Source organism: Mesoplodon densirostris, chromosome 20, assembly GCF_025265405.1.
Source record: "Mesoplodon densirostris isolate mMesDen1 chromosome 20, mMesDen1 primary haplotype, whole genome shotgun sequence".
NCBI classification, from domain to species: Eukaryota; Metazoa; Chordata; class Mammalia; order Artiodactyla; family Ziphiidae; genus Mesoplodon; species Mesoplodon densirostris.
In genome coordinates this window covers 27,527,258-27,549,739 of record NC_082680.1, presented here as the reverse complement: position 1 = coordinate 27,549,739, position 22,482 = coordinate 27,527,258, and the positions used below count along the sequence as shown (strand labels likewise).

The 22,482-nt window shown below is 41.6% G+C and overlaps 1 protein-coding gene across 2 annotated transcripts in view; it reads right to left on the bottom strand.

Annotated features, from left to right (window-relative positions):
- Positions 1-22,482, bottom strand: part of UNC5D (unc-5 netrin receptor D) — a 620,692-nt gene that overhangs the window by 23,546 nt on the left and 574,664 nt on the right. For both annotated transcript variants that reach the window (XM_060085992.1, XM_060085993.1), the window contains 4 exons: positions 21,369-21,537; positions 19,368-19,595; positions 10,021-10,170; positions 2,653-2,817 (listed from right to left, as the gene is read on the bottom strand). In XM_060085992.1, coding sequence (XP_059941975.1) covers positions 2,653-2,817; positions 10,021-10,170; positions 19,368-19,595; positions 21,369-21,537 — 712 coding nt within the window. The remainder of the gene's footprint in view (positions 1-2,652; positions 2,818-10,020; positions 10,171-19,367; positions 19,596-21,368; positions 21,538-22,482) is intronic.

The window sequence follows — 22,482 nt, the reverse complement described above, 5'->3', positions numbered from 1 at the left end:
TGGACAAGGCCCATAGTTAGGACTAATAAATTAAACCTCCTCGGTTGGGTTCCTGGAGTGGTATTAAATAGAAATCCAGACTTTGGTCTTCAAGTTTAGTATCTCAGCTGGGAACTCTGGCTACCCATCTTATTAGCTCTATGATCTTGGATAAGAAGGTTGACTTCCTTGAGACTGTTACAGCTTGTAAAACTGTGATGGTATAATACGAATCCACAGAGCTGTGGTGGTTATATGTGAAAGCACATGAAGTGGTACCTGAAACATAGTGGCTTTCAAAAGTTACTAATTTTCCTCTGAGGTAGAAAATGATGGCCAATGAAATTTGCCTAAGAAGTAGAGTTTGGTACAAAGAAATGGGGATGCACTGGGCCAAATTTCAGCAGGGACACTTAAAAGCAATTAATTAACTGATCCTTACAGGATCAAACACGTTAGTAACGCTTCTAAACTGCAGTAGCCTACAACTTAGACTGCTGTACTCCACCACCGAATGTCTAAATAGTATTCTGCTAACTCTGCCTCCATTTACCAAGAGGTTCTGTGATGTCATGTTCTTTAAGGCTTTCCAAAGTGATCGGAAACTTTGTTAAGCATTAGAAAAGGAACTGGAGAGTAAAGAAGATTATGTTTATTAGCTCATTTTCTTTTATTTTTTTTATTAATTCATTTTTGGCTGCGTTGGGTCTTCATTGCTGCGCGCGGGCTTTCTCTAGTTGTGGTGAGCAGGGGCTACTCTTCGTTGCGGTGCACGGACTTCTCATTGTGGTGGCTTCTCTTGTTGCGGAGCACGGGCTCTAGGTGTGCAGGCTTCAGTAGTTGTGGCTCGTGGGCTCTAGAGCGCAGGCTTAGTCGTTGTGGTGCATGGGCTTAGTTGCTCCGCAGCATGTGGGATCTTCCCAGACCAGGGCTCGAACCTGTGTCCCCTGCATTGGCAGGCAGATTCTTAACCACTGTGCCACCAGGGCAGCCCCTATTAGCTCATTTTCTTTGCATGCACTTCAAGGGTTTATTAAGCAAGGAGCAAAGGTGCCAGGATGTGTCAACCTTATCACATTCCTTTCACACAAATATCCTGTAATAGCTGAAATTGATCCTCAATATCTGGGTGCCTTAGAAAGTAAAAACCTTTTAAACCTGGAATTCTTTTGTTGACCTGTTGACAGGTATTTAGGGCAATTTTCATCAGAGGCATCTTTATGCCCTGCCTTTTCACTCTTCCTTCTGAAGTGCAGTTCTTCGTAGATTTTCTTTTTTGTTTTTATTTTAAAACTCCCATACAATTTGTATTTTACTTTGAAATAAATTGTCTTAAATATGCCAAGACTGTTCAAGAAAGAGACTCTAAAAACATCTTGCCTGAGGTTTCTGGATCTACCTTCCCTGTCAGAACTATGTTAGCACATGATGCTAATTGGCAATAACAAATGCAAATATGGTAGAAACATGTCAGTTAAGACAGCTATCAATTCTGAGACACGCTTCTTTGGAAAGCCGTCCGCACTTTAGAGAAAACTATTTGGGGAATTAGCCACACTCATTTTGCATAAACAGTGAACTGCAATGCAAAAGGAGGGAAGTGATAATGCTTGTAGGCTACAAGTTTTGAGAAAAAAAACGCACCTGAAATTGAGTTGTATGGATACAAAATGCATTAAACCTCCTGCTGAGCCTATATATTATTTATATATGTATATGTGAATACGTATGTGTGTGTATGTATGTATATGTATATATACACATACACGTTCTAAGGTGAACAATCCAGTATGTGTGTTTTCCTAAACTACCCAGGAATTACCTTGGAATTGCTAAACAACACGTTACCAGCTCCCCTGATTCTCCCCCTCAGCCACTCTCTCCCTCTACCCTCAAATAACCATTCAGGAGGGAATGCCATTGTCTACTTGATAAGCTCAAGTCCAGAGCCATGGAGTCATTCAGTGGTTTAGGGCCAATCAAAGCCGTGGCATTTCAGGTGTCTTTTTGCAAAAGTTCCCAAGTGAATTCTCCTCTGACTCCCATTCTAACTCTACCCTTCAGTTATGTGACCTTGGAGGAAGTTGTATCCCTTTTTGCACTGCTATGTCCTTACTGTGTAGAATGAGATTATTATCTACTCTGTCTTATATTATTGTATTGATGAAATCTAGGCTTAACGGAAATGAGGATGTGTAGAAACCCTGATCCTGGAGGGTAAGAGAAATTGTAAGACAATCAGGAACAGATTGGGCAACTGACTTCTGAACAACTAGTCAGAACTGGCAGAAAAGCAGCCCACTGGTCACCTTGTGTCTTCTTAGGGTATGTGCCTCAGTTCAATAATAAATCTCAGCTGATACTCCATGTCTGCCATGAACCGTTAGATTGCTTGTAGTTTTGTGTGTAAAAAGCCCTGGACAAATTCCTTCCCCAAAGGCCCATCCACAGAGCCTATGCTCTGATGGGTTGCATTCCCCTGCCCCAGTGGGCAGCTCAGTTCCATCCTCAGCCTGAGAAAAAGTTAATTTTCCCTTATCAGTAATGAGGATTCAAAGAGTGAGTGCCCTTCGAAGCTGTTTCATGCTATATGTATAGCACAACCGAGACAGGTATACAATCCTTAATGTCCCTTAGAAACGGGGTCGGATGACCTGTAGACGAAGGACTCACCTCGAGGATTGACGTCTGCACTTGGAGGATCTGTTCATGGCCTTTGAGCTGCCGGATGCAGATTTTGCAGGACAGCTGGGTGGTGGTGGGCGTGTAGCGTTCCAGGGAGAAGGCACAGTGCAGGGGCTGCCGGTTACCGCACCACACGCGGGAGAATGGGACTTCCTGCGGGGGAGACGGGGGAGAGAAGAGGGCAGTGGTGTGCAGAGCCCGGCTGAGGGGAGCAGAGAGCAGGAGGGACCTAATCACAGTAATTAGGAGGAGGATGATGACGGTGATGGCGGGAGAGGTAATTGCCTAAGCGACTCTGGTGGAATTGCAGAAATAATGTTCCAGCATATGCCAAGCAGCACAGAAGTAATTAACGTCAATTCCAATGGATAACATTTGAATTCCAAAGCCACACTGCAAGAGCTCAGCTTTCACTTGGTGACTCACACAGTTAGAAAGAATACCATCAAAAGTTAATCGTCATGTCTTTCCATGATAAAAATATTCTAAAAGACTCCAATGGGTAGATTCCTAGGATTAGATGCCTACTGCATCCTTCTACCTAAGCCCGGGGTAGGATGATATCTTCTCACTTAAATGAAAATTATGCTGAAGGACTGACTGGCCAGAACTTATGCCCATACCACAAACAAATGCCAAACTGTATAAACATGATGTTGCTAATGTATCCAGCATAAAAATTATACCTACTGCAGAATCATACACACACACCTGAGAGAGAGACACACAAACACAGTAGGCTACCCCAGAACAGTCTAGTTTGCCAACTCCTCGTTCATTCAATTCATCCATTCTACAGTTACGTGTACAATGCCTACTAACAACCAGACACTGTACTAGATAAACAAGAAAAGAACAGTAAGAATTGAGGTCTGGTCCCCACTTTCAAGGGACTTATAGACAATTGAGTGGCAAAAGCAATTTTCACTAAATGAGGGGGGAAATTATAAAATCTATACACATTCCCCTTTTCCCCATGACCAGCTGGTGCTTGCCACCAATTGGCTCAGGCACGTGGCTTTACACTAATGTGAAGTAGAGGTGAGTCACTGATAATCTTCCATGTACTAAAATGTCTTTCATTCCTACTCAGGTCAGGCTGTGGTCCTTGGCAATGACCTCATATTTCCAGCCTATAGTCATCTTCATTCTCCCTTCTTTCTCTTTTCCACATCCCATTCATTCGCTCTTTCACCTGTTGCTACAAATAAAATTTTCCCCAATACTGATGCTGAAAGGCAGCAAAAGATGTATCAAGTCTGGAAGTCTGAGTCTCTGAAGTGTGACTGGTGATGGACTCAGCAGGTGTTTTAAGACCAAAGGCCATGATTAGAATTCAATCTACCCACTTTGAGGAACTACGAGTTACCTAGTTATCCCTGAGCTCCAATCTGTACACTTGTTGGTTTCCTCATTTTCTCTATAGGAAGTCTCACAGACCCTGATTTTGGATACTTGCCTGGGCGGGGGGTACCAGCAGGGAGGGATGGACTTTAGATTGTTGTAGACTTGAGTACAAGAGAGCCAGCTTTAGGGATTACGAAGGAACGAACTCATGCATTAAACCCTACCACACATCCCAGCAAGGGATGTAAGGGTGTCGTGTTTTTGTTTTGTTTGTTCTGAAACCTGAACCAAGGGAAAGGCAGTGGATCTCTGTCTCAAGAAGCAGAGATAAGGACTCAGAGAAGGTCTCTATGTTGACACTGCATTGACTTTATCCCTGTGCAGAATGTGCGCTGTTAGGAGGCAACTCACTCTCCACCATCCTCAGTTTTTCTCCCCTCCATGGCAGGGGCTGGAAGCCTGAAAACTACATTTCACAGTTCTCTCCAGCAGGGAGTTCACATTTCCTTTCTGCCAGTGAGAAGTACTTGTTTTAAACTTGGAAGGAAGAGGAGGGAGGAGAAGCCTCCTCCTCGCTGTTCCTCTGATAGCAGCGAGCACACCCAGAGGGTTCAGCTGACAGCACACGTGAGGTCTGCGGGGGCTTCTGAGAACCATCTGTTTCAGGCTGGTTGTGTTTTCCTGCAATCACCAAACTTGCTGGTTTCCTTATATCACTAGTGGCTTTCTCTGACCTTGGCTCTCCTAGGCTTTCCAAAGGCTTTATAAGCACATAAATCCTTTGATTACATTTCCCCTTGATTGAAATCTCTTTTCTTGACCCAAACCATTCTCTAATGAAACACCAGTGGCTTAGAAGAAGTTCTTTTAGAAACTAAGATGAGCTGGGCAGTGCTGGAAGGTTCACTAGTGGGTTCCACAGAGAGGCTGTCATCCAGGGGAGACTCTGGGAGAAGCATGAAGCTAATGGTCACTAAGGAAGCATGTGGCTGCTGCACAGCTTGCTTATGCCGCCAGCAAGACAGCACAGGTCCAACCCACTTTCTTCCTAAACTGAGAGTGTTTCTTACGAGCTCTTCCCTTTCTCTCCTAGCAGCAGAAGGCAGTTTGGATCGGTGTGGCCTCCCAGCAACCTTTAGAGGAAGTCATTCCCTAAAACACTCAAAAATGACTTTTCACTTGCCCCCAATCCTATACCAGATAAAACAGTAATAATACGTATTTACAAGGTCCGCCGTTTCTCCTTAGTGTGTAATCCAACTCTTGTCACGCTCCTCCATGGTTTAGTAAACCACGGGTAACTCTCACTTCATATCTCAGCCTCCAGCTCTTGTGTCTCTGTCTCCTGAACTCTTCAAAACCCCATCTGCTCACATACGCCCAATTGCCATTTCTCCGTGGAGAACTCCAACAGCGACATCTCTGGTTTTTATTTCATGATCATCCATCCCTGACATTATGCCCCTAATCAATTATAAACATTATAAACATTATACCCCAAATCAACCAACAATTTTAGTTGGCCTTTCCTTTCTCAGACAGGTCTACCTTTTGAAAACGGATTATCACCATCTCTCTCTCATCGTCATTCTCCTCCAATTTTTCTATCTCCATGCGTAATCTTCTCTGATGTCATCATAGCTAACTGGAGTAAACTGTTCAGCAACCTTCCTGTCTTCAGTCTCTACTACATGAGTTAATGAGGGGGTTGAGGCTTGACTGGGGAGGGAACAGAAAGCAGTTGCTTGGTATTCTTTAGGGAAGAGCTTATGGTCTCTCTTTTACCTGTAATCATGAGCTGGGGGTGGGGGCACTGATGTGACCACATTACCTGGGAACTGTGCTTTCATTACATGATTTCTCTGCTTGGGGGACCAGAATGGCCCCAGGATGCCTGCGTGATAAACACAGCCCCCTGGGACTTCCCTGGTGGCCCAGTGGTTAGGACTCTGCGGTTCTGCTGCAGGGGGAACTAAGGTCCCACATGCTGTGCGGCCAACAAAACAAACACAGTCCCTTGCCTGGCCTTCAAGGGTTTCTTCCGTCCTCTATCACCTCATCCTCACTTTCTCCAGTCTCAGCGTACAAGCCCTCAAACTCACTCTCTTCCCCAAGCCGGTACGTTTTGATAGAGTTTCTCTGAACCATCCCCTTCAACGAAAGTAACTATAACAGGGCTCTACGGTTCACAGGTGTTTTTGCCCAATGAAGCTAACTAAGGAGGTTTTTGTTTTCTCAATCTGCAATGTGAGTCATTACAGTGTCATAGAAATGTTTGGACTTCAGGGCTCTAGACAGAGCTGAATTCAAGGTCCAGATCTTAAACAAACCTACATTTTTTTCTGCAGTAGCTTTGAATCCTTGGTCATGCTTACCTTCCTTAAAAAAAAAAAAAAAAAGGCACTGACCACTTACTGAAAAGTATCTTCTGTGGCGTCACTTGCTAAATTTTGTATATTTTCTCCTGAGAACACTGGAAAAACCCGCCACAGAGATAATGTCTTCTTGCAGAAAGACGTGAGAATCGGCAAACAAAAAAATCCTTCTCTTTTCTCTTTCCATTCTACTGCACACAATCAAAACATTTAAAAAATCTGATATTGAGACAGTGTCATAAGAATATTTTTTAATTGTTGACTTGAGTAGCAGCTGCCAGTAGAGCTCAACGAAACATTTAAAAATAATAGAATTAGAAGCATTGCGATTAGTGTGTTTTCGGGGCAATCGTCTTTGCTTTCATTTATTCAAAAAAAAAAAAGGCAAAACACCAAGATGCTCACTGAGCTGAGAGGAATTATGTGGAAAGTAATACAAGAGGACAAAGTGTAGCAAAGTTCTGGGTGTTTAAAGAATTCCGGAAATGTTTTCATTTTGAGTCCCATTATAATTAGTTTCCTAGCAGATGGGGACCATGTAAATCATATCCTAGCAGGAGACAGACACTGGGTTCTCCCAGATACATAGCATGCTGTAAGACAGCTGCTTTTATCCTACAGAGGTGACAGCCTGGCTTGGTGTTTTGTAGGATTTAGAAAATAAATTAATATTGTATCGCATACTGTTTATTACAGCTTCTTCACCCCACAGGCAGCAAGGAATAAAGGAAACGATGATTAAGTAGCTCTCAGGCCTCAGTAACCTACTGAGAGCAGAGTTATTTCCCTCTAAAGGAGGGTTGCTAAGCCTTCCAAGGGGACAATAGCATATCACTAATTGTGGTAGAATCTTAAGAAAAGGGGGCATAATTAATTGTTTATTTTGGAAGGACTAGTGTTGTGGGCTTCATTTTTTTCTTGGAATCAAGGTTAGTGGGGGCTATGGTAACCAGATCTCCTAAGAACTCACATACCCTCCCCTTTCACCCATCATACCTGGTTTCACAAGCAATAAGGGTTGTAGCCTAGCATTTTATAAACTGTCATCCTCCAGAATCGAAACCAACAAGATTTAAAATCTAGTTGGTCCTACTATGTAGGCTCTCATCATATAGCTCTGGACCCAATCTTGAACTCACATCATTCTAAAAACATCTCTTGGTTGGTGTCTGATAGGGCAACTATTCTAGGCACTAGATACCTCCCTGAGAAATTCCACCTTTCCCAGAAGAAAAAAGGAAGTTTTTTTTAGGAGAGTAAGCTTTGGGTACCAACTGGAATATGTCAATTCCCAGATTCCTGATTTGAAGTTAGAGAAAGGGAGAGAGGAATAAGAAGACAAGGATACCAGAGGTCTTCTACCCATTGACTTGGAAGATGACAGAAGATGACAGGGACATTTACCAGTTGAAGGAGAGACCTACAAATGATGTCAGGAGGAGTGAGGTTTTCTGTCTCCACAATCGTGCTCTGTGAGTTCTCATCCACTAAGCCTTAACAAAAAGCCATTCTCTATTATCCACGCCGAGTCCGTCAGCGCACATGATGTTCTCCGTGAAGTTCAAGCAGTCTGAACACAAACCCTCCCCAGAGTGTGAGAATCTGATGCCTGGAGCAAACACAGCATGGCCATTAAGACAAGCACAACATGTAGGCATATTGCTGGGGGTTCAGTGATCACAGGAGCAAAGAAATTGGTTCTAAGGGTGGTGAAGAGAAAGGAAGACTAGAGCAGAAAGCCATGTGTGGGGAAGAGAAATGAAGTGGAAATGAAAACTCAGTGGCAAGCCTTCCTGGTGCAGAGAAAATTAAATTGTTTCTCAGACTTCCAAGACTCTTTCAAATTGTGCTCAATTATAGAAGGCAAATGCTTATAGTTGTTCACAACCTCTATGTAATCCAACCCATCCTGGTAGTAAAGCTGGTTGGGTTTTCTTGCTAGCCAGTGCCCTTTGCCTTTGGCTGGCCCTGTTGCATCCTCTGGGGTGGGCAGGCATTAACCTCCACCCAGCCTTTTCTACCTGACGCTCTCTTTGGAATCCCTGGTGTTGGAATTGCTGTTTAAGTGCCACTGAGAGGTTATGGTTCTTCCATCTGATTTTTTTTTTTATCTCCAAGCATTAAACTTAATAGTTATTTTGGACTGAGTCACTTGTACCAGATCCAGTGAAATGATGCCCTTAAATCAATAAAGATGAATACACAGAGTAATTTGCATGACTATCAGGATTTGTTTTAATAATACCCTGAAGTTCAATTTGGACTAGAAACTTTGAATACTGCTTTCTGGGAAACAGAGACACCTAGGTCTAGAACATCATAAATAACACATTTATTCATAGAAAACCTATCTCCATTAAAAAAAATGGTAAAGTTTTCAAAAAAAAAATTTGTACAGGGCCCTGAGAGAGATTCTTGTTGCTTTGAATGTGCTAAAGTTATACATAGAGGGGGCAATTCCCAAATTGAGAAATCTGAAAAGTAAATATAAAAATATGGCTTTAACCAATTTGAAAATTCTGAATTTTAGAAGTATAAGGTGTTGGTGGTACAACTTTTTTGTAACTCTAATGTCATGGCCAAGGTTTTTCTCTTTGAGATTTGGCTTATTTCCATTCTGACAAGCTGGTATATCTTGTGCATGGTTTTTAAAAAATGAATGCTGTAAAGATGGAAAGGTTAAAAAACCACAAGGCTCTGCAGGTTATGCTGATAGGAAGAACAGAGAAGTCTGAAAGCATCCTATGAGTCCAGATCAATATGAGTCTCCCAGAAGTTTACCCAGAGTTAGGGAAATGTCCTGTCACTTGAAGCACAGATGACTCTAGCTTAAGAAACGGTGGTAGACCAGCTGGCTGCTTCTGATGACAATACTTATCACTGGAAATTTTCATAGAATTCAGTGACAAGATCACAAGTTGCTATCTTTTCATGCTAAGCAACTACTCAAAATCCCTAAAAATGATCCAAGGAGACTCGTAAGTCATCCTGCAATTTGTTTTAAAGTCTCTAATAATGAGGTGTGTGAACACTCATACATAAATATTTTTACAGTTATAAAAAGATTCTAAGAGGCATTGCCATTTCTTTGTTTTTCAATTTGTGATTTCTTCTTCCCATCTTGCTCATTCATCTGGCAGCAAGCACTTTATATATTCAGGACAAAATCTCTTGTTCCCATATGGTTGGCCAGAGCTCTCTACAACTCAAAATTATCACCCTTAAAAGGTTTCTCCCTGACATCCAGTTCATTTGTACTTGAACAGGATTAAAACTGTGTCTCATAATGAACTGATCTGAATCAAAACAAACCCACAAAGACATCCTGCTCTAAGTTGTTAAATGACTGCCTTCAGCCTATCCCGAGTGGCGATTTAAGCAGGAGAGAGGAGAAATGTCACATTACCTGACACACAAGCCCCCTTTTCCCACCACGTGTTAGAAACTCATGGATTTATGACAGTAGCTTTCATTCCCTGGGTGTAGTCCAAACTGTTACATGTCTGTGACAGCTTTGAAATTAAATCCATAGTTTTAAAGGAGGAGGAAAGTCAAGAGTACCCTCACCAGGGCTTGTGATACGCTTGCTGCTTAAAGCAAAGCTATTTCTGTCAGAAACCCATTTGGCCAGTACCTGGCATGCAGTGAATGGTTTAATTCTCCAGAGGAATGGGGGGATATCAAGGACAGAGATCTGAAGACTAAAGGTATTCCCTTTGAAATGCAGCAACTTTGGTTCTTCCAGGAGTTGTCCGCCTTGATGCCTTTCATCTGAAACCACTTCCTATAGGGCAAGAAAAAGAAAGAAGCACAACAGTAAAGTACCCAATTTCCTCCACGTTTTCCTTCCATAGATACATATACTCCCTCTCATGTGTCTCCCAGGAATAGACGAACAGCATGATGAGCACACTCTACTTTTATACCCCGCCCCCATCCTTGCAAGGTCAGGACTAAGGGGCTACAGGCTGCTGAGAAATAAGGATCTGGACACAAAGAAACAATTGTTCTTTATTGCTGTATTGTTGAGGCTTTTACACACACTGTGCCTGTCTTGAAAACTGGAAGACCTCCTTTGCCCCAAGCAAGCTGTAATACTATTGAGTTTCCAGAACTGTGTGAATTTCATCCTGATAGCGCCATAATCAAGGGATGTATTTGTACTTAACCTAACACATCATCATATTTCATGAGAAAGGGAGACACAGCCCCTCCTCCACTCTAGTTGCCTTGTTTGTCACTAACACAGGCATCATCCAATATTTATCCTTTAGCTCAAAATAAATGTTGCAAATGCATGTATCATGTTTATTTGTAGCAATGTTCACAGAAGTTATGCCAAAAGGCCAAGAAAAAATAAGTTGTCAAGTCAGTTTCAGCTCAGAAAGAAAAAGAAATCAAATTCCTGAGATAAATACTCCTTTATCTTTCACTGACAAATCTTTATAATTATATCTCATACAAACACAGTTCACATACATTCTATTGAGCAAACCATTTAACTGGTTCCAAACTTGTGGCGTGTAGAATCATCTCCATAAGACAAGTGAAATAACAGAACAGATATGAATGCTATAAAATGTCAAACTACTGTAGGGGGTGAGGTTTTCAGCATTAGTGGAGATGAAAGATTTCCCTAAATCCCCATTTAAAAAAATCCCCGTTAACTGACTTATAATTTCCTTGCAGAGCTGGGATAAATAGGAAAACTGAAATCCTTTAATGATGTCCTATAATCTTCCCAGAGTCTAAAAAAGGTTGTAAGAAGCCAGGCACATAGGTTTATAAATACAATAAAACTTACATTTCAATTATCGGGGAGTGAAAGCAGCTTCAGAAGTTACCTTTCCCACCTCTTGTCTCTGTATAGATTAACATTAATGAAAATGTTTCTAAGCAGCAGCTTTGCAGCTTTTATCCTTCCTGTGCACACCAACTGTTAACAGGCCGCTAGTGTGTCTTCTCAGGACTAAACGATTCCATTCCAGTGTCATTTTCTCCAGCTCTTGGGGTGTGGAAGGGGTGTGTCTTGGGGCCCTGAGTCAGCACTGAACTTGCTGCGATGATGGAAGTGGTCCATACCTGTGCTTTCCAATATGGTATCCGCTAGCCAGAGTGGTTAGAGTGACTAAGCAACTAAGATTTTCATTTTAGTTAATTCAAATGTAGATATGCACACGTGGTTGGCAATTACTGCCCTGGACAGGGCAGTGCTAGATAATTCATTACATTGTGGGTCTAAGCGTTGGACATAATAACACAGTGGCCAGTGTCTAGTGAGGGCTGCAAGCAGTGGAAGGAAAGAGGCAGGGTGGGAGGAAAGGGAATTAATGCCAGACGCTGACTTGAGGTCTTTACAGATGCTGGTCTGTTCCCTCTTTTGAGATTTAATGAGTGTCCAGTGGAGCAGTGCTTGAGCTGGGCACTGGGTGGACAGAAATGAAACACCAAGGAGCTCATAGTCTAGAGAGAGGGTCAGAACAGCAAGCATATGAGTATAATATAGTATCTAACTATTACAAATATGTATATTCCCAAAGGTTAAGGCAAGACAGAGGGTGCCTAACCCAGATGGGCAGAAAGGCCGGGAAATGAATTGGGAAATTAGTAGAGGAAGTGATATTTGAACTGAGCCTGGAAGTAAATATAGGGGCTACTCATGGGAAAGGGAGGGAGAGTGCATTCCAGACACTGAATGGGCTCTGCACAAAGGCACGGAGGCCTGACAGAGCTGGGATAGAAGGTTAGGGTGGAAAGTGTATGGCTGGAGGTGATGAATATTACAGGGCAGGGGCCAATCGCGAATTCTCCCTTACCATGCTAGGGACTTGTATCTTTGTTTAGAGTAATGTTGTTCCGGTTTAAGGGAGTATGAGAATTTTCTGAGGGTTATATAAACTCAAGAGGGCACTCATCTTGTAAACCAAAAATGGAAGCACAGGCTTCTAATCACATTTCTGCATGGTCTTGGGCAAGTCACTTAATCTTTAGGCTTCAGTTGTTTACTTGGGTTTATTCACAGCCAAGCAAAATCATTAGCATGGTAATATACTAACTTCTTTTTGCCATTCAAGGTTAGAAACAGGGACAAATAAGAAATTTGCTATTCAAACCATATTAAAGCCATGGAATAACAACAGTGTTGACTTGTCAAAGTATATTTGACTGGGTAGGCTCTCTTAAGTGTATCCCTGTTCTTTAAATCTGACTTGCCTGAAAGTACAGAGAAATAAACCGAGGTCAGGCGATGAAGTGACTTGTTCAAGGCCATGAATTACTTGGTGTAGAGCTAGTCTATTTAAATGTTTAGAAACTACATAGCTCAGCCTAGAAAAACATTTCTCGGTGGATTTCCTCTGAAGTCAGTGTGTCTTGGGTTTAACTTTGAAAGAAATTAAAAAAATTTAAAACTGACTTACCAGCATTTGTGGATTTCAGGTTGAGACCCACGTAAACGCAATGTTTTATTCTGTGACTCGGCATATTGTTTTATAAGTGAAAGTTTCAGAGAAGAATCGTTGTGGGTAACAGGATGCAATCAGATGTTTTGGTGTTTATAAGTTTCCCACTAAATTAATCTTATACCCCTCTAACCGGTTGACAGGTTTTGGTAACTACAGATGTGATGGGAATAGAGAAAAATAAAGTATGGATAAAAATGGGTCCAGGCATCAGGAAGCTATGGTTTCTCAAGTAGCTGCTTTAGTCATTAAAGCCTAAATGTCCATTCACTTAAAAAAAAAAAAATTAAGAGAAAAGAAACTACATAGCATCATCACACTTGAAGGGAACTTAAGGAACTTAGTGATTTAAAACTTGATTATTTACAGAGGAAAACATGGAGACCCTCCCCCTTACCCCCAAGAAAGTGATTTGCCTGAAGTCACATGGCTGGTGACAGCTACTATATCAGGACTTGTTCATGGTCTAGTATTTTTTTCTACTAGATTTCCCTGCATTTTCGTATACTATGCTTGATTTTTTTAAGAGTCATGTGAAGGTCAGACTGCTATTAACACTGTCCCATAAGTAACTTTTCATTGCTGCAAGATATATGTAAAAATGACATAAGTCAGTCTGTTTTTCAATAAATGCTGGAGAGGGTGTGGAGAGAAGAGAACCCTCTTACACCGTTGGTGGGAATGTAAATTGGTGCAGCCCCTATGGAGGACAGTATGGGAGGTTCCTTAAAAAACTAAAAACTGAGCTACCATATGACCCAGCAATCCCACTCCTGGGCATATATCTGGAGAAAAACATGGTCCAGAAGGATACATGCACCCCAGTGTTCATTGCAGCACTGTTTACAATAGCTAGGACATGAAAGCAACCTAAATGTCCATTGACAGAGGAATGGATAAAGAAGATATGGTACATATATACAATGGAATATTACTCAGCCATAAAAAGAATGAAATAATGCCATTTGCAGCAACATGGGTGGACTTAGAGATTGTCATACTGAGTGAAGTAAGTCAGACAGAGAAAGAGAAATATTGTATGATATCACTTATATGCGGAATCTAAAAAGAAATGATACAAATGAATGTATTTACAAAACAGAAACGGACTCACAGACTTCGAGAATGAACTTATGGTTACCGGGGGTGGGGGGTGGGGGGAAGGATGGAGAGAAGGGATAGTTAGGGAGTTTGGGATTGACATGTACACACTGCTATATTTAAAAAGGATAACCAACAAGGACCTACTATATAGTACAGGGAACTCTGCTCAATGTTATGTGGCAGCCTGGATGGGAGGGGAGTCTGGGGGAGAAGGATACATGTACATGTATGGCTGAGTCGCTTAGCTGTGTACCTGAAACTATCACAGCATTGTTAATCGGCTATACTCCAATATAAAATAAAAAGTTAAAAAAAGATTTTTTCCCTGTGGTTATATATTATATATACTATCTAAGCCATCCCTGAGGATATTAGGAATTTTTAAAATGGATATCCACTTACAATTATCACCGAGGAAAATGGCACCTCTTAAAGATTTCTGCTTTAGGGCCTCCAATTAAATATAACCATAATTTATTTTTACTTTTTTTTGATTACTTTAATCTCCACATACTGAACCAACTACATACAATTAACAGTGTCTTGTAACCTTGTACAAAATATTAAGCAATTATAGCTATTTTGTAACAAAACAATTACTTATTAAAATGAAGAAGCCCAATTATGAACTAATCACTGTATTTATATATTTGTAAAGGCACAATTGGCTTCAGAGTGCAAGCTTAAAACCCTCTCCAAATAGGATAAATTGTACTTAACACAGAATTCCCAGTTACGCCTCTTAAACCTATTGTATTCCGCTCAGGGGCTGGGCCTAGACATTGTATTTTTAAATACTTCTCAGATGATGCTGACGTCCAGCCAGGTTTGGGAATCAGTGGTACAAACAACTCTGCTGAGCTCCTTCGGAGTCATTCACACGGATGCATCACCCCGAGAGTGGAATCTGATATCCATTTGATTTTTTCCTATCTGCCTCCTATGTGATAAGGGCCCTTGGCTAAACCTCTGAGTCTACTGTTAAATTGATATCTGTGTTAATTAAAGTAGAAAGTAGGGTCTGGCTGGTTTCTTGTATATAAGATGTACCTAAAGGCTATGGTTGGTGGTTTTTCTGTCTCTTCTATTTCATCATTTCACATTGGCGGTTGCTAGTCATCCAGGGCTAGGAGTTGTGGCCAGGAGAAACTTGTGCTTTGTGCCTCACTGAGCCATTTACGTTGATTTAATGAGACAGGCAGCGATATTCAGGTGTGCTTCAGGGATACTAAAACAAGCAGGCTGAATTTACGTATTTATGATACAAAACTGTTGAACTTAAGTGCGCACACACACGCACAGAAGTTATGTCGCTGTGGTGTTTCCCTTTAACTGCTTTATGTGAATGATATTTTCCAAGGTTGTATTATTGATAAACACAAGAGCTACATCTGGAGGAAATCCTCTGAAATTAGATTCTAAATCTCCATTAATGCCAAGTAAGTAATGAGGACCCAGAGGTACTGAATAGGAGTGCTGGGAGAAATTGAGAAAAAAATTAGTTGTGTTTTTTTTTCTCCCCTAAGATAGGGCAAGTGCTTAATTCCTTGCTTTCCCTATGTTAAGGTTTGTTTGAACTGTGTGTGTGTGTGTGTGTGAGAGAGAGAGAGAGAGAGAGAGAATGTAATAAAATACAATAACAAAAACCTAGGTCTTAACATGTTACAACTTTGAAAATATATCACCATTCCTCAACCTTTGGTTTGAATTCATCAAAAGCGCCAATGTCAAACACAAACATAAAATTGCAGCTCTAATTATTACAGAAATACAGGAACAGGAAGGACAAGAAGTCATTGGTCCCTTTCTCACCTTCAGGCAGATGGCATCTGTATTTTTTTAAAAAAGCCTATCTGAGCGGACTTAATTTTCCATAGAGATGGTTTTAGATGTATTTATTAGAACATAGCTTCAAAAATCTGAAACCAAATTAATTATGTCTTACCAAGGTGCATGAGGCATTTTGTTTTTGTCATTCAAAGAAATTGCTACTGGGATTCAGATGAAATATCCCCAGAGCAAATGGGAAGCAGCCCTGCAGGAGGCAAAGGAGGGCAGGGCAAAAAATGAAGAATGTTTGATTACTAAAATCCTATAAAGGAATATTTTTTGGTGAGGCCACTGTCTTGCCAGGTCCCCACCTAGTTCTAAGAGGACAGGAGAGTTGGGTCTAGAAGCTGCCGTTCTTCCAAGGATTTCCAATGAGAGGGTGGGCTTTTAAATAGTTGCGGGGACATAGTTTCCCAGGGAGATGGAAATGGCGTGAAAATGCAACCATGTCCTTTAACCAGGCTTCCTTCTTGGTTACAAGCCCAGTTCTAGCTGGGTTCATATGTATCATTACTTTGAGCTATGAAAGATGTACTACAATAAATACAGCGACTGTCACAGCCACGCTTGGTCTCTATTTCCAAATCATGACAAACATTTTCATTACAGTGATAACGGAGGCAAATTCCAGGGTAGGCAATTTCTGCAGAAGTGCTTCATGAAAAAAAAACTACCTATGAATTTTGATTAAGAAGTTAGGGTTCTATTTGAGTTATAGAAGGTGAGTCATCACTGCATACGAGATGTTCAGCTCACACCACACAAGTTGGGACAAGCGAATATTAATGTGTGAAGTCTTTTAGAGGTTCCGGAAGTATCCTGTTGCTATGGCTTTCTTCAAGTGGAACTGTTTTAGTGGGTTAGTAACTATATAATTTTCCCCTCTAATTAAATACCATATATGAAGCCATGAAAAATATGACATAGATGATTTGGGATATGAAGGACGTTGAAATGAACCTGGGGAGGAGGTCCTGAACACATTCACTTAGCAAGATAAAAATCCAGAAAGCAAGATTCCTTTTTTGCACAAAACTCAGAGACTAAGACCGCGGAGTAAACTGTTGTGTTCAGAAAAAGCTACAAGTTATGTTCTAATCTTTCTGTGGGCCAGAAAAGTTATTCAACCAAGGCTGATGGCCTCTCAGAAGCCCAGGGGAGAAGCATGCCCTTTGCTGTTCACGACAGCTGTCACATACATCCTGTCAATAACAAGTACAACCCAACTCAACTTTAAAATCAGCTGTATTTGACATAATAGGAGAGGGAAAGAATCACTGGAGGTAATCAGATTCTGATCAATGGGGCAAAAGGTATCTCCACTGGAAAAAAAACATTTCTCTACAGCAAAATTAAAGAATTTTAAGAAATCTCTCTCAGTGATGAAATAAAGATATTTATATTCAGTACGAGGGAGAATACCAGTTTCCCGAGCATTGATTAAGAAGGGTCTACTACCCACAGGGATGGATAGTGGTTTGAAAAGCTGTGGTTTGAGCCTCACTTTCATGATTCCCACTGCAATTCAGCTGTTAACAGTTGAGCTCTTCTAGAATCTGAGAGCAGTGAATGGGAATGAAAATACATGATCTGCAAGTCCCTTAGAAGAAACTCCTTGGGCAAATGTCTAACTCACTGGTATACACATCAGCAGTGAGACTGTTATTCAAAGAAAATTCCAAACTGGTTATGATGGCTGACTTCCAAGGCAGTTGTGATGAACAGATCCTCAACAGTAACCCTAGTTAGCAGTGGGTTACTCACATGAGCCGGGGAGATTGGGAATCCTCCCCGCCCTCCATGTTTACTCAGCTTTCAAAATCTGGCTGAGTTACTAAACGTCCAACTTGTGTGATGGTGCATTTTACAACTATTCAGTGGTGGTAGGAAACTCAGTTTTCTTTTTGAAGTACAGTTGATTTACAATGTTGTGTTAATTTCTGCTGTACCGCAAACTTTTTTCTTATTAGTTATCTATTTTATACCTATGAGTGTATACATGTCAATCCCCACCTCCCACTTCATCCCACCACCCCCACCCCCACCACCACCCCGTGCTCTCCCCGCTTGGTGTCCATACATTTGTTCTCTACATCTGCGTCTCTATTTCTGCTGCCTTGCAAACCGTGTACTGCAAAGTGATTGTTTATACATATATATATATATATATATACACACACATATTGTTTTTATATTCTTTTCCATTATGGTTTATCACAGGATATTGAATATAGTTCCCTGTGCGCTACAGTAGGACCTTGTTGTTTGTCTATTCTATGTATAATAGTTTGCATCTGCTAATCCCAAACTCCCAGTGCATCCCTTCCCCCATCCTCTTGGCAACCACAAGTCTGTGAGTCCGTTTCTGTTTTGTAGATAGGTTCATTTGTGTCATATTTTTAGATTCCACATACAAGTGATATCATATGTCAGTTTATTATTTTTGATTACTGAATGTCAGGTATTTTATCTTGGAGAAATCCTCTTATTAGGGGGTCTCAGAAGCAGATGAAGAGTTTAAAATGCCATTCCTACGATGAGGTTTAACTGCTTACACTGAAGTTCTTTGCAGAATGGCACCCCTTATGAAAAAGGTCCCTTTTGTGAACGGCCAAATAGGAAGCGTGCCCTTTATAATGACCTGTGCTACTGAAGAGGTATTCAGGGAAGATTTGGGCACATAGGTTGGCACTGTGTCACCTTTATTGGTTTATATTCAGGATTCAGGCCACTGTATCTCTTCTGTTGGTAAACATGAATTTTCCAGCTCAGTGTCTTAAAAGCTACTTCCTGAGGAAAAGCTCTGCATCATGGACTTAATGATCCAGAACTGGAATAGCTGGCATCTGGGATGTGTCAGGAGAGCTATTTATATAGGGGCAGAGCTCACACAGGCACTTCTGCATTATCTTTGCTGCTATTAATAAACTTGCACTCTTTGTGAGTAGCTAATTTAAAAGGAATCATGCATGATTAAAAGGACCAAAAATGGAAAGGAACCATCTCTGCCCTAGTAACCCTAAAAATTAATAGACTGTGTGTCCAGGATGTCACGTGACAGCCTGCTGAGAGGTATGCTTTATAATTGTTGTTCCCCAACTACAACCTTCAGGTGATCAAGCACTTTTCTTACTGCTCGCTGTACATCAAATAACTCTTGTTCCTGTGGTTCACGCCATTCTCTTTTCTGGACATGGTATCCCTTCCTCTTTTGCTCTTAAATCTCATTCATGCAAGAAAGTACCCTGAGGGTCCTCCAAAACTCTTCTCCAATTCCTCTCTTGCAATTGGATCTCTGTTTTCTGAATCTCAACTATACTTCTAGCCAGTTGTCTCATTTAGCACACAGTGCTCCTTATGTGTTAATTTAACTCCTCTCTTCTTGACTGCCAAGTACCTTGTACCCTCAGCACATTGTTGGACACATAGTAACACAGCTCTTGTTTCGAGAGAGGTTTCCCCATCTAGCCAGTGATGTGGGTTCATTTTCCAGACCCTCTGCAATCAGATTCTCTATTGATACCGATCTTCAGGAAACCCCATGCTTTCATGACACCACAGGAAGAATGACAGAGAAAAGGCTGACCTGAAATGCACAAGGGGTATTGTCCACACAGTAGACCCTCAAGTTGTAGTCCAGAGAGTTACAGGACATGCAGCCAAAAACCGCAACCTTGAGCTGCTTCACGGCACAGTCTGTGATTGGTTCTCCAGTGAGGGCGTATGTCCCGAAGCTGTCTAGGAGCACGTGGCACGCAAAGGGGTCCAAAAGGCAGTAACAAGATGTGGATTCATCCTCCACTGACATCACTTCCTGTTGGGAAAAGGTCTGTTGAATTCTCTCAGCTTGGGAAATAAAATGTGATTTAACAGTCACTTTGCAAGGACATAACATTTTTTTCAGAATATTTTCATTGAACTCATTTTCTCAAAATAACTGCTGACATCAGGAACTGAAGGAATGGCTATATTCAGGGTGTTGGGATAGTAGATTATAACAAACGTCACTTTCAAAGTTCTCCAATTTTCAGTTAATTTGTTCAAGGCCAAATTAAAAACAAAAAGACAGCCTTGAACATTAATATCAATGAGCAAACTTTTATGTTTTTATAAAGGTCTATTTCTGAAAACCTCTTTCCCTATCCTTAAGGTAATATTTATTTTCTTTCAAATATTTTTTCCTCTTTCATTCCATCAAAATCATTCACGAGGGGCCATTCAATAAATGGTTTGGATAAGACGTATCAGAATATTTCACCCTCCCTGAGAAGGTATGTGTGGCATGTGATAGTGCACGGATCTGACACCATCTGGATGTAAATGACTGTGCAGAAGTGCTGGGAAGAAAAACGAAGATGGTAAAAATCAAGGCAAAGCAAGAAATGGAAAAGAGAAAAAAACCTGGCCCCTTTATGAAACCCATGGAACTTAACACCCCAGGAAATTTGCCTGTGGTTGTATCACAACTGAATAAATAGCAGAATGCATTTTCAATAAAGAATAGCGACGAGTTTCAAGACATAACTGGGCAGGGTAAATGTCATCCACTGAAGCAACTGGGAATTTTCTTCTCCTCAAGAAACATGATTTTCCCTTTTACTTCTTTTGCCTGAAGCACCGACTGGGGAGGTAGGATCCCAGGGCTGGAATAGGTCATTGTGTTCCAGCAAGATAATTCACCTGCTTTCATGCAAACTGACCTCAGACACCAAAGGAATCCCAGTCAGACAGATAAATCAGAGGTTTCACTAAGAATAGTCATTCCACCACCATCTTTCTTAGCTGTGGCCGTCTCCCTTGTCCTTACTCTCCTCTTGTGGATTCTCATTTTGTCCCTTTTATTCTCTCCTTGTACTGTTTCTTGCATGTACTCATACAGGGCAAGATAGAATGATTTTCAATGCATTCATTAATTCATGAACATCTATTTAGCAGCTACTCTGTTTCTGAATACTTCAACATAGATTTGTTACAATCCCTCTGATGGCAAAAACAGATAGAGTGATTCCTTTTATGAATCCAGCTTGCTTGCCCTGGGCCTCTTCCCTAACCCCACAGAAGCCACAGAGGAAAGTCAGTTCAGACAGGGACATGGCCTGGGAACAAAGGCAGGAGTCACAGTCTTACGTACCAAAGGCAGATACACAGGGTACATGTCTATGAGGGTAATTACAACTGTATTCTAAAACCCAAAGAAAAAGCTCTGTATCCTCTCTGGCCTCTCTTTTCCATATTCTCCCTCCCTCCCTCCCTCCCTCCCTCCCTCCCTCTCTCCCTCTCTCCCTCTCTCCCTCTCTCTCTCTCCCTCCCTCCCTCTCTCTCCCTCCCTCCCTCTCTCTCTCTCTCTCTCTCTCTCTCTCTCTCTCTCTCTCTCACACACACACACACACACACACACACACCCTGCCCCCAAACACTAGCCAATACCTTGAGGATGCTGTGAACACTTGCCCCCAACCCTCTGAAAAACAAGTAAATGCTCACAAATTTCACAGCTGACTTTTGTGAAGAGAGGGTAAACGTTAAATCCATTCCATGGGTGGAACCCAAACCCCGTTTTTTTAAAAAAGAAAGACTCAGGTCTCACCTCCCACTTGCCCTGCTGGGTCCTCTTCTTTAAATGGATATTCCAGTGCTCAGAACTGACGTCTGCACAGTGTGGAATGGTCAGGGCAAAGGGAGTGGTGACAATCATGTCGGGGGGACCACAGGTGACTTCCGGACTCAGGAGCACCTCAGAGCCATCTGACTGGAGGCTGTACAGTTGGGGAAAGGATAAGAGAGAGAAGCATGTAAAGGAGCGGGGCATATTGGAGTGAGAAATTAGTTGCAGGTTTAGCAAAATCCTTTCCCGGGACTCCCTCCTGAGTAACACCACCTCCTGGAGGATGGCTCTTCTGGACCACAGCCATCTCTCCCGAACTGCTCAAGCACACAGACTAAGGTTGAGCCCAGATTTCAAATCTAGGTTTTGAAAAACAAAATGACAGATGCTTCTTCAGAAATACACGGCAAGGCTTCCCTGGTGGCGCAGTGGTTGAGAGTCCGCCTGCCGATGCAGGGGACGCGGGTTTGTGCCGCGGTCTGGGAAGATCCCACATGCCACGGAGCAGCTGGGCCCGTGAGCCATGGCCGCTGGGCCTGCGTGTCCGGAGCCTGTGCTCTGCAATGGGAGAGGCCACAACAGTGAGAGGCCCGCGTATCGCAAAAAAAAAAAAAAAAAAAAAAAAATACAGGGCAGAGCAGGAGAAAGCAAAGACCTGGCCGGCGGGTCACACACCAGCTGCTGAATCCTTAATCTCATCGATAACGTGATCAATGACCAAAGCCACGGCCCTCATAGAAATGACCGATCTGGTAATCTTACCGTCATCACACTCCTTTCTCCCAACAACACATTCTATAAATATGTTTAATGCTAGTTAGCAACAAAACAAATTATTTTTGCAAACAAAGCAACACTTCAAACATACCAGGATTGAGTATGTCTCTTCTGGTTTTGAAAACATTTATTTTCTGCCAATGCACAAACACACAAGTTACATAGCAATAGCATAGCAGACAGTTATAAACGGCATAATCAAATACATAAATATATGTTTCATCTCTTTCCTATTTTAGCTCTAAATTTAAAATCATTCTACCTACACCTAGTGTTCAGATTTTTCCGTATTGTGAATAATTTACAATAGGAAGGCAGA